General features: G+C 38.2%; 1 protein-coding gene across 1 annotated transcript in view; it reads left to right on the top strand.

Annotated features, from left to right (window-relative positions):
* Nucleotides 1-12757, top strand: part of TOPAZ1 (testis and ovary specific TOPAZ 1) — a 71097-nt gene that overhangs the window by 23865 nt on the left and 34475 nt on the right. Inside the window, exons 3-5 of the mRNA XM_069088593.1 lie at nucleotides 945-1012; nucleotides 4259-4386; nucleotides 6038-6102. Coding sequence (XP_068944694.1) covers nucleotides 945-1012; nucleotides 4259-4386; nucleotides 6038-6102 — 261 coding nt within the window. The remainder of the gene's footprint in view (nucleotides 1-944; nucleotides 1013-4258; nucleotides 4387-6037; nucleotides 6103-12757) is intronic.

Here is a 12757-nt window from a genome sequence, read left to right as displayed (position 1 = left end):
TGGACCAATGCTTTTGTTGGCGGCCGTCCTTTACAGTGCTTCCTCTGCTGCCAAATAGCATCACTGATTGGACCCAGGAGTTCTGGACCTCTTGAACTCACAAAGTCTCCTCTGTGCCTCAGTCCATTCATTCTAGCATCAGTATTCGTTCACCAAAGATCAGGAATGAATAAACACCAAAAATGGAAAGGAGGACCAAAACACAAGAATCTTAATTAAGTCTCCTTCCACTAGTTGCCATATTGATAAAATTGCCCTGATGTTGGACTGGAGTGGAGAAAGGCCAGTCCTTCCCCACTGCGCACTGCAAATCCAGAGTTCTGTGATGCCATCTGAGAGGTGAAAGGAAGAGAGCCAACTGGAAGGTCTCTGTTAAGCTTGATGGGTAGGAGAAAGGAAGAGAGATTCGGAAATGAGTGTGACAATAAAGGTATCGATGAGTGTCTACTATATGCATGGGAGAACATAGAGATTTACAGGAGCAAGAGTTCAACTTCTGAGGAATTTAGAGACTCATGTATAAGATCCTAGCTGGAGGAAATGACAGGGAAGATGACTGAGAAGTCATCTAGTTCATTTGCTTATTTTACAGATGAGAAAACTGAGATTCAAGGGGGTTCATTACTTGTCCAAGGTCACATCGATAGTAAGTGGCAGAATTTGGATTTGAATATAGGTCAATAACTTGAATTTGTGTAAATGCTTTAAAGATACTCCACATACTTCCATGAATTTTTTTATTTAAAAAATATATGATGAAATGCCAAATAATGGTAGAGATAAATGTAATTCAAAGGATATGTAGATATTTCTGTAGGCTAGAGCATTGGGTAAGGCTTGACAGGATTACCATTTGAGCTAGGCATGCCACACTATTTGTAGCCAATGATAGGTATCACTCGATTATAAATTTTGATTTTCAAATTTTATTTGCTTTATAATAGAGAATTTCCTGCACATGACCATGGATCACTGACATCAGAAATCTGTTCCAGTGCTTCATTTATAGCTGGTAATAACTTAAATTTTCAAAATTATGATGTAATACTAAAAAAGAATTTTTAAGTCATTTTTGGGCTTGATCGAAATTAGTTCCTTTAACTTGGGCAGATTCGTTTTAGAACCTGTTAAGTATTTGTGATCTGAAAAAAAGGCTTTTACAGGGTTTAATTTTCAAGGAGACATTTTCTAAATGTTCATTGAATTATTTTTGTGATTTTTTTTTTCTAAAGTCTTATAGTATCTTAACTTTATTTTTAAACCTGACATTTTGGGGCAGCTAGGTGGTGCAGTGAATAGAGCACCAGCCCTAGAGTCAGGAGGACCAGAGTTCAAATCCAGCCTCAGACACTTGACACACTCACTAGCCATGTGACCTTGGGCAAGTCACTTAACCCCAACTGCCCTCCAAAAAGCAAAAATAAATAAAATCTGACATTTGCTTTGAAAGATATGGCTTAGGGGCAGTCTAGTAGCACAGTGAGTAAGAGCACTGGCCCCAGTGTCAGGATGACCTGGGGATGGAATCCAGGCTCGGATACTTAGGACCACACCCAGAAATAACTGACCATGTAACCTTGAGCAAGTTACTTAACCCTAATTGCTTTGAAAAAAAGAAAGAAAGAAAGATATGGCTTAGTTGATTATAATTCTTTGGCTGCCAGATTTAAAAATGTTTTGAAAACTGCTTGACCTTACTACGGTCATATGATCAATTGTTATTAATACTGTTAGAGTGACTTATGTCACTTCACTTGGATGGGTCTGTGCTATGATGCAGATACTCTCCCACATGCTGACTAAAATCCATTTGTACTTACCTATCCTTGGCAGCTTTTGACGTTGTTATCCCATAACTCTCATAGGGACTTACCTGATGTCCTTGGGAAGAGCCTTCTTCCAGTTCCCTTGACATTGCAGGGAGATGAGAGGAATACCTTGGTCATCTCTCATTTTGTGATTGGCCTTTTCATACTAATTTATCTTTCTACTGATATCCTTTATACCACTCATCTTGCCCAATTCTTGTTTATAATGTATTGCAAGCTGTTCGCACCTCTCATGGGTCTCTCCATTGCCCATTGACTAGCTCTCAAATTTAGTTCTTTGGATATATTGTATTCCATCATTTACAATCACATAGCATCCTTGAATATTATTATTTTTTAAATAAGCCTTTATTTTAGGAAGAAACTTGGAGACATTAAAAGTACCATACAACTCTCCAAAGGCAATCCATCCATCTCTGTCCCTGTGCTCAATTCTAAGCCTATCTCATTGTCTGTTTCCTGTGTTTGTTTGAGATACATATGTACTGATAAAAGAACACTAAGGAGTCATGTATCAAGCCTCTCTGATAGTATATACAGTAAGCATTCCTTATCCAGTGCTATTTCTTGTATGGATAGTTAGGCCAAACTCTTGAGCAGCTACAGATCTTCTCTAAAAGCCTTTGTGGTGTTCTAGGTGTTGGAGGCAGTCGGCCCAATGGTATCCTCATATAAGACTTATCTAGAAGACTTCCTCTCAGTGGTGACCACTTCTGGCCAGAATGTCTCCCTGATTTATACCTCTCTTGATATCACCAGATAGGTCGTTTAAAAAAAAAAATTTTTAATTTCTATCTTGCAAGGCATCTTGTGATTTTGACATGGGCTTGGTTGATGCTTTGTGAGCCTTTAGGCTACATTTTGTTTTCCTTGATCAAATGCATTTTTTAGATTGGGAGGTGGGGTCCAAAATTACGGCTAGAGCTCCCTATGATGAATTTAGCATCTTCTCAGCATCTATCTAGCTGAGAGTGCTCCCCTAGGCAGTGAGAGGTTAAGAAGTTAGCTGGAATTACTTAGCCAATTACATTGCAAGGTGATATATAAACTTTATCCTCTGGACAGTCTTTTTCTTAATAATCAAAAACCCAGTAGCCCAGTTGAATCCTGTATTCTTTCTCTTTACCTCCACTTTAGTAGCCCACTTTTCAATTTTATCACAATTAACACACACTTATTTTCTCTACCTTACACCTGCTGCCCTTATTGTGAAAAACAAAACCCTCATCAGGAAATACACACAGGCAAGGAAACACATTTTGATGTAGCCACTGTCAGAATTTTCCTTATTCTGAATCTTGAGTCTGTTACCTCTGTGTCAGTCTTGGTACACTGGAATCCTAACTGGTCATTGCATTGATCAGAGTTCTTAAGTCTTTCAAAGTTGTTTATATTTATGTTGTTGTATATATTGTTCTCCTGGTTCTGCTCCCTTCACTTTGTGTTGATTCATATAAGTCTTTTTCCTGAAGCCATACTTATCATAATTTCTTTTAACACAGTAGTATTCCATGAGGTTCCATACTTTCAGCATTTGCCAATTAATGGGCACCTACTTAGTTTCCAGTTTTTTCCAAAAAGAACTGCTATAAATATTTTTGGATATATAGGTCCTTTCCCTCTTTCTAGCTGTTTGCTTGGATTTCTTCCTCTGAAAGGTGCCTTTCCATTTCCTTTATCCATGCACAAGTGATTGAACTCTTCAGAGTTCTATGTAGCTCTCTGAATTTTTAATTTAGAAAAAGTTGGCAATGTGCATTGATAGACCGAAGTTTCCATACCAGGAGTACCTTACAGTGATGAATCATAGGTCCAGACCAAAAACAAACTACATATTTTCTTTTCTGTCCAACTGCTTGGCAAGGCAATGTTTGCTGGCTGACATGGTTTCTAGTCCCTTTTGGTCTCCTTGTTAATGGTAGATTAATAATTATACATATTAAACTTCTTTAGAAGATGATGATGGCTTTCTGTAATCTGTTCTTTTATCTATTTCCTTTTCTTTTTATCTGTTAGTAGTCTGTTTTGAATTTTCCTCAGATGCACATTCATATCCTATTTTTATTCTTCTAAATTTGTATTTTTTTCTCTTAAATTTTTGCTCTGATAAATCTATAGTTGACTAGACACAGACAAGTATTTACATCATCATTATCCAGTTTCTTATATAGTAAAATGTAACAAACTTAATTTTTAATAGTTTAATATAGTTTTCTGTTTTATTACCTTTCTGATTTCTTTTATAAAAGAAAATATCCATACTATATAAGTATGAAGTTTAATTTGGAAATTATAATTCATATTTAAATTATTAATCCAGTAAATCTTTATTGCATTCTTGGTTCATTTGTATAACATTCTTTGTGCCTTTAAGTAATTGGATCTCTATACCATTGAAGCTTTTACAGTTGAAAATTTCATCTTTCCAGCAAATGAGATTAAACATGATTCTCCAGTTCTGAGTAATTCTTTGGGAAGAATTACTAATGAGACCTCTGAGGATGAAAAACCAGCAGAGTTAAATGAGCATAAAAAAGGGCTGGACATGGATGAGAAGGTATTTTGGGAAAGTTTGGCCTTTTTTCTCTCTCCTTAGTCATAATGCTACATTAGAACCCTGCCCACAGGGATCATATCATGTGCAGATCTAGGGAGGGCTGTGTGCTCCTTAAATACCACCTTGTCAGTTTCACAGCCCAGTCGCTTTATGTGTTTGGTATAGTAAACAGCGCTGGGCCTGGTGTGTGTGTGTGTGTGTGTGTGTGTGTGTGTGTGTGTGTGACCTTAGGCAAGTCACTTAACTTCTGTTTGTCCTCCCAGGGTGGTTGTGAGGATCAAATTAGATAAAAATAGTAAAGTGCTTAGCACAGTGCCTGGTGCATAGCAAGCACAATATAAAGGCTTATTTCACTTTAGGATCCTCTTTTTTCTAAATGCCCAGTAACCAAAATGTCTTTATCCTATTATGGAATTCAGTGTTTTCATAAAAGAAGAGGTTATAGATTTTTAACTTGTAAAAATCAATTTAAGATATCATATCCATGTGTCAAAACCATTATGAGCCTAATGAACCATTCTTATTGAAAATTTTAGGATCTAACTTAAATTTACCTTCGAAGTTTTATACACACACACACACACACACACACACACACACACACACACGCATATACATACACACATATATTTTAGCTTAAAGTCACTGGATTTGACTTTGTGTAAAAATCAAAATAGAGGATGAGTTATTACAGTTACATTAGCTTATCTAATGTATAGTAATTGTTAGTACACTCGCCACGATGGTGAATGTGTAACTCAGCAGCATTTTTCAGGTTTCCCAGCCCATTAGCTCTGTGACTTAACACTTACCAAAGACCAGGCGTCTTTTCAGAATCCTCTTCTTCGTCCTCACTATTTTGCTTCTTAGAGATTGTGTATGTCCTAGAAGTGTTGATTTCTGTGTGCTGCCTCCATGTTGTAAAATCTGTATTTGACAAAGCAATGTAGAACTAAACTTGCCATATTTGAACCCAAGGTATGTAGGGTGGTCTAAACTGCCAGTCTTGCTGTCTAGAGTGGTTTTCTTTAGGAAGAAAGTTTAAAAAATGACTTGCTAGAGCTTTCCTTCCTTACTCTTATGTCTCGTGGATAGGAAACAAAACCAGACAGAAACCAACAGCTAAGAGCTATATTAAAGAGAGCCTCAGGTGCCTGGGTTTAATGATTTTTAATGTTGACAGTTACTTGGAGCAAAATAATTATACATTGTTTTGTTTTTTTTTTAATTTCCAGTAAAATGTTTTCCTCATATGAAAATATTTAAACATTTCTAGTAAATTGTAAATTTCATAAGTTTTTGAAAAATGAAACGTAAAATTGTTCCAACTTGGCATTTTGTTTTAAATATTAAAAATCAACCTGATTTATCAGAACTTTTCAATTCTGGTTTTTGTGATCTTGGTTCAGAGGGAACTTGAAAAATGCATTGCTTCATCTATGATTACTATTTTACTTCAGCTAGCTATATAGAATAATGGAAAGATACAGTGAGCCTCCAACTTTTTAGAGCTATGTAGAAATTAATTCTTGAACTTTGACCGAATGTAGCTTGATAATTAGCTGCTTTAAAGTTAACCTAGCTTTTGGAAATTACTCTGATAATAACACTAATTTTCATCTAAATGTGTTTAACCCTGATCTCTTCACAGTGTAAATTTTCAGGTAGTGTGGCAATAAAAGAAGAAAAAGAAAACATTTATGAAGTTGAGAAAAGGTTTGTCAGAATATTGTAAAAGCACCATAATTTTACATGTTTCAAAAGGTATTAATACAATTTTTAACTTAAACAATGGGCCAAATATGGGACATAATTTAACATGTCAGAAAATGAGTATAATTACAGATGGTGGTAATTGTTGCTATTTACCAAAAGGGTTCTTGAGACTAGCATCTTTGTATTTGAGTCAGAAAAAGGGACTGAGAGATGTTAGCTACTACTACAAGGGAAAATGTATAGTCTGAATGTCATAGAAAGAAATATAAGGATGGACAAGATTGGATGACTTTCTCTTCTGGACTGGTGTGATCCCCCAATATATCTTGAGGAGGGCATTTAGAAATAATAAAATTTAACACTGGTATAAATTTTCTATCTTCTAGTTCAATTCCCTTATTTTACTGATGAGGAAACTGAAGCCCAGAAAAGCAAAATAGCCAAGAAATTAAAGATCATTGTTGTTGAAAGAAGCCAGGCAAGAACTAGACTGGTACATAGCATTTAAAGCTTCATAAATTGCTATATAGGATTACAGGATTTTAAAACAAGGAGGCATGTTAGAGGTCAGTCTAAATTAAACACCCCCTTCAGTTTATAGATGAGGAAAGAGAGGCCAGGGTCTCATTGTTAGTAACCCAGTTCTTTTGCCTACAAAAGCAGTGCTCTCTCCTCAATTTCATGCTTCTCATGAGTTAACCAGTTGGAGAATTTTAAAAAGGAGGAAAATTGACCAGAAAGACAAACTTCAGATATTGGAAGAGTTGAGCTTAAGCCAAAGCAGTGTATATTTCTTGTATAAAATATAAATCAGCTTGGCTCTGCCAGTACCTAACTTTTTGATTATGGGTAAATTGCCTAATTTCTCCAGGCTTCAGTTTCCTCATCTTTATAACACAGGATTGTTGCTATCAGATTTTGTGATTCTATCCTACTTTAAATTAGGCTCATACTTAAACGTAAACAAATTTTGCCCAGAGGGGCATAAACCGTCTCCTACCCTAACCTTGCTTTTCACCAGAAGTGATTGGAGAATGAAATGTGGATTGCTAAGTTCCTTGTTATTAAAAACAAACAAACACAATTCTTATGCCCAGCTTTCCCTTCTGTCTCCAGAATTGTTCCTCCTTCTGACTTCATTATTTCCATCACTCTTCTGTTTTCAAAACCTTGGTGTAACTTTGTACTTCTTTTCTTCGCATATCTGATCTGTTACCTTAGTAAATAAAAGGAGGGCCAAGTGGCCTCCAGTTGGGAATGTTATAGATTAGATTCTGGCTCAGATACAGGTGGGTCTAGAGGGACCTGTAGGCCCTTCCAACTCATGAGTTGTGATTCCATGAGTTACCATATTCTGTGGATTCTGCCTGCCTCATACTTTGTGCACCAACCCTTGATCCAGTGTCCCTATCATTGCCTTGACAGGAGCCTATATTGCCTCCAGCCCATACTGTGACCATAGCCCATTCCACAAGTGTTCTGACCTCTCCCCTTCAGCCAGTCTTTGACATGACTGTCAGACAACCATTGTCACTCTTGTTCAGAACACGGATGTGGCTGTCAGCTTCCTAATCCAGCTCAAACCCCCTGGCTTCCCCAATGGCTTCCCAGTTTTCTCTTTTATCCTGTTCACTTAAATTTTACAAGCACTTGATAAATGCCTGCTCTGTGCCTTGCACTGTGTTCTGTGCTTGGGGCACAAAGGTCAAAACCAAGTAGGCTTTGCCTTCTAAGAGCTGGTAATCTCTTTGGGGATGCAGTATCTGCACAAATAAAAAACTATAGACACTACATAGGGAGTATTTAGGGGAGGAAGCTAGCACCTGGGAATTGGGTGAGGCTTTCCATACAGAAAAGTCCTGAAGGGGACCTTTGAAGGAAGCTGGTGATTCCAAGAGACGGAATTGAGGAGGGGAGGGCATTTCAGATTTGGGAAACAACCTCTCCAGAGGAATGGAGCTAGGAGATGGAATATTTTATACAGGAAGCAACAGAGAGACCAGTGTAGCTAGTGTCCATGACAGGGAGCAATGTTCAGGTTTCCAGCCATGGCTTTGGCTCAGCAGGAAATCATCAAACACTCTTCTTCCCTTGATTCTTTTTTTTTTTTTTTTTTCAAGCAAGTTTGGCCTTTGTAGGACTATTTTTTTTTTAATACATGGGCAGCTGGAATGGGCAGGATACATCAAGAGTCCTGTGGGAGGCCAGTGGTGGGGGCCAGAGGCAAATAGTTAATGGTATACTTAGAACAGTCTGAGGGCTAGCAGGTCCCCTTAGCAGATGCTGGTGGATCCTAAATGGGCAGAGATCCCACCTCCCAGACTAGGGAGACTTCTTTAATGCCCTAAGACCCAAGAGGACGGAGGTTGGGTGGAGCCGTACAGCCGGGAGGCATTGGCTGCTTAAAGAGGAGCCTGGATGGGGGGCCAGGGTCCCATGATGCTGAAGGGGCTGGGAGGAGGGTGTCCAGTCATTTGAAGCTTCTGGCTCAGGAGTGATCTCTTCACTTATTCTTCTGGGGGTGAATCATGCCTGCCTTGGTTGAGAGACTCTGGAGGGAGCTGAGGAGCCACGTGGGAGGTCAGCATTGTCCGACTGTTAGCCAAGGCCTGGAGTCTTCCCTTGATTCTTACTAGATACTCTCATCCTGATGGTACATGTGGCTCTCTCTTATTCTTGGGGGGGAAAGGAGCTGATTCCTTCTCAGAACATTCATCTTCCTCCTTGTTAAGAAAAAAAATTTTCTTAAACCTCAAATGAAAACAAGCATTTCCAAATACAAAGTAGAGCAAAAAAGAGAATTATGCATGAAACTGTTCCTATCTATCATATGCAGTTTATTTTTTCTTTTAAGTATATAATAAATTCATCGTGGAACTTTCAAAACTGTCCTCATCTTTGTTTACTTTTCTGGCCTTCTGTTCTATTCTGGGAATTTTTTAAAATGCTTAATCCTTTTCTTTTTTTTATACACCTGTTACTGACTTCTCGCCTTCCCCAAAGTTGGGGGAGAAGGAAGAAAAAACAAAACCCCTGTAACAAATATTTCATGGTTAAACAAAACTCACATTGACCATGTTCAAAAATGTACATCTCTGAGTCTTGAGTTCATCATTTCCCAATCAAGAAGAAAGTAGAAGGTGTCATTAGTGGTCCTGTGGAATCACGGGTGGTCCATTGCACGAGTCATAGTTCTTATGACTTTCAAAGTTGTTTGTCTTTAGTGGTGTTGCTGTTGTATAAATTATTCCGCAGATGCTGTTCACTTCACTCTGCATCAGTTAATACAAGTCTTCCCAGGTTTCTCTGAAACCTTTGATCATTTGACTCAGATGCCACTACATTCATATGCCATAATTTATTCATTCCCCAGTGAATGAACACCCTCGTAGTTGTTTGCTATGAACAAGGAAAGCTGCTCTAAATGTTTTTAGATATAATGAATCTTTTTCTTCTTGATTTTTATCTCTTTGGGGTTATAGGTCTAGTAGTGATATAGCTAGGTTAAAGGGTACACACAGTTTAGTATCTTTTGGAATCTAATTCCATTTTGCTTTTTGTATTGACTGGACCAATTCAAAGCTCCACCAGTAATGCATTAGTGTTCCTATTTTCCCATGGTCCTTCCAATATTGTCATTTTTCCTTTTTGTCATCTTTGCCAGTCTAATGGATATGAAGTGGAATCTTAGAGATGTTTTCATTTGCATTTCTCTTACTAGTGGAACATTTTTTTCATGTAGTTTATCATAACTTAGTTTCCTTTGGGAAGTATCTGTTCATATCCTACTGGGAAATGACTGCTTTTTGTACATTTAAATCCATTCCTTATATAATTAGAAAATGAAACCTTTATTAAAGAAATATGCAAAGATTTTTTTCTCCAGTTAATGATTTTTCCTTTTTCTTTTAATGGCATTAGTTTCATTTGTACAAAATCTTGCAAATTTTCTGAAATCAAAATTGTCCGTTTTATCATTTTTAGTCCCCTTTTCCCTCATTTGGTCATGAATCCGTCCCCTAGCCAGAGTTGCAAAAGGTATTTCTTTCCTTCCAAGTTACTTATGATGTGACCTTCCTATATCTAAGCCATATATCCATTTGGAGTTTATCTTGGTACATAGTGTGAAGTATTGGTCTGAACTTGCTTTCCAGTTTTCCTAGCAGTTTTTGCTGAGAAATGATTCCTTATTCCAGGGTTAGTGCCTTTTAACGCTGTTCATTTGCTCATATATGTTCTGTGCCTATGTTCAGCTTTTTTTTTTTTTTTTTTTTTTTTTTTTAGCAATTGGGGTTAAGTAACTTGCTCAAGGTTACATGGCCAGTTATTTCTGGGTATGGGGTGTGGTGCTAAGTGTCTGAGCCCAGATTCGATCCCAGGTCATCCCGACTCTGGGGCCTGTGTTGTTACTCCCTGCAGCCACCTGGCCGCCCCTATGTTCAGCTTTTTAAAAGAAATTTATTTTTGAGCTCTTGGTGTTCAGTGGCCCTTCTCTTCCTTCTTTGTATAAGTCTTCCATTATCCAACTTTCTGAAGCAGGTCAAGATTCTCTTCAGATCTGTCTTCTGCATTGGACTTTTGGAATACTTTATTCTCCCTCCTAACATGGAGTGTGGCGTTCCAACCCCTTTGCCTTCTCTTCTAGGGGAAAAACTCACCGTCATCACTTTCATTAGAGATACCAGTCCCTGGACTGTGACAAATAAAACTGTCTTACATGATTGCCAAAAGACATTGCAGGATTCTTCTCACTTTCTACTTCCTAAAGAGATCCTCCAGCTTTCTGTTCAGTGCTCATGAGTACTTGTAGCTCCCCCTCTGACACTTCATTAACACCTTGACCACCTCTTCAGCACTTCTGAAGAGCCTGATAGCTCAGTTTCCTTTCTCTGCTTTCACTGAACTCTTACCTTGTTTCACCAGATAGTTCTACTTGCCATTTACCCCTTGCTTTATTTTTCCTCCTGTAATTCCTGGGATCCTTCTCAGTTCCAAAGCCCGGCAGATGGCCTTCATTTATGTCTCCGTGTGCAGCTCCTCTCTTCTCCTCTAGCGATGTCTTCCACACAGCTTCCTCTTGGGAACGTTGAAGTAGAACTATAGTTTGGCTATTGCTAGCACCTTGTACTTGAAGTTGGTGTTTTCACACCCAAGTCAAGCACTCTATATTTATCAGTAGGAAATTTCATCTCACTCGGTTAAACCCCTTGTTCTATCCTTTTGGCGTCTTTTGGGATCACAAGGTTGCCTTTCACTTGGGTATGCTATTCTTCCCTGGGTCTGAAATCGTACAGTTCCACAGTTGTCTAGCTTGTTAGCAAAGAGCAGCCCAGACTGTTCTGATTTTTTAAGAGTTTAACTGCACAGTGGAGAGAGGGCTGGTCTAGGAGTCATTGGCAGTCCTGGGCCTGGAACTCACCAAGTACCAGATCGGTCTGGTAACTGCTCCCCCCTTTTTGTTTCCCCAGCTAGGAAAATCGTGGGCTACAGCTTTTTAGGAACCTTAGAAATAATCTATTTCAGAGAATCCATATACATAGTTTTGGTTTTGTCTTTTTGTCAGCTGTCATTTTTGGTTGTCATTGTTTCTACCTGCACAGGAGAGAATAGAAGAAAGGCTCTACACAGGAGCCAAAAGGATGAAGGAATCAAGACCCTGACGGTCAAGAGCAGTGGATTAAATCTAAAAAGTGCCATAGAGATTTTTTTTTTTTGCTTTAATCTACTATGATCTGGGAGAACTTTTTTGGGGGGGTTCCCAAGTGACCTCCAGATAATTAGGATCTTGCTGTAATTGGCAACAGTACTCTCTGCCAACATCATGTTATACACTTGCTTAAAATTTTGTGAGAATAAGAGATTGGTGTTTTTCAGGCGACTTTCATATGCCTTTGTTTGGGAATGGTATATACAGCATCCCTGAAGAATACTGGCTAAGTTAGACTGGTTGCTTGGTTAAGTACAGGGATGGTGATTTGTTCTGTAAAACTTGGTCAAAAGGCCACACCCAAGGAACTAGAAGGCCATGAATGGCCTCAGGACCTCAGGTTCCCCATCCCTGGTTAAGTCAGTCATTGGTGACTGTTAGAATCTCAGTGAGGGCTTCTCATATCATTTCCATGCTTCACATACATAATAAATTCAACTCACTATTTAATTCCCTCCAAGAGTTACTCATACCTTTTAAAAAGTCATTAATCTTAATCTTACCATAAATTTTCTAGTACAATGTCTGTTTGGTAAGAATGAAACATTTGTCTTGTTATTAGATAATTCAGTATTTTAAGGCTCTGATTTTTCATCTTGTATGAATACCCCCTCAACTGAACTCCTCCCTAACTCATTAAGTGGTCTTCAGAAGCGTGCTATGGTGCACTTGGAAGTTAGCCTTCCAGAATTTAGCTGAGCTAGTCTTTAAAACAACCCATCTTGTGACCCTGCCCATATGCTAAGCCTATACCTCTCACTAGGACCAGCCAGAGCTTATGATCTCCCCTGACACATTCTTCTGAGAACCCAGGGTTACCTTTGGACTATGTTGGGACATGAGGATAGGGTTTTAGGAAAGGTAATTAATCATAGAAATGTTATTTTTAAGTTCTAAAGATATTTTGCAAGATTTAGGATACTATAAGTAATACCTGATACTTCATTG

The sequence above is a fragment of the Petaurus breviceps genome, unplaced genomic scaffold, assembly GCF_028583685.1.
Source record: "Petaurus breviceps papuanus isolate PSGF00001 unplaced genomic scaffold, PetGlider_PUasm1.0 185, whole genome shotgun sequence".
Taxonomy (NCBI): domain Eukaryota; kingdom Metazoa; phylum Chordata; class Mammalia; order Diprotodontia; family Petauridae; genus Petaurus; species Petaurus breviceps.
The sequence above is the reverse complement of the archived record's forward strand: the minus strand, read 5'-3'. Positions and strand labels throughout refer to the sequence as shown.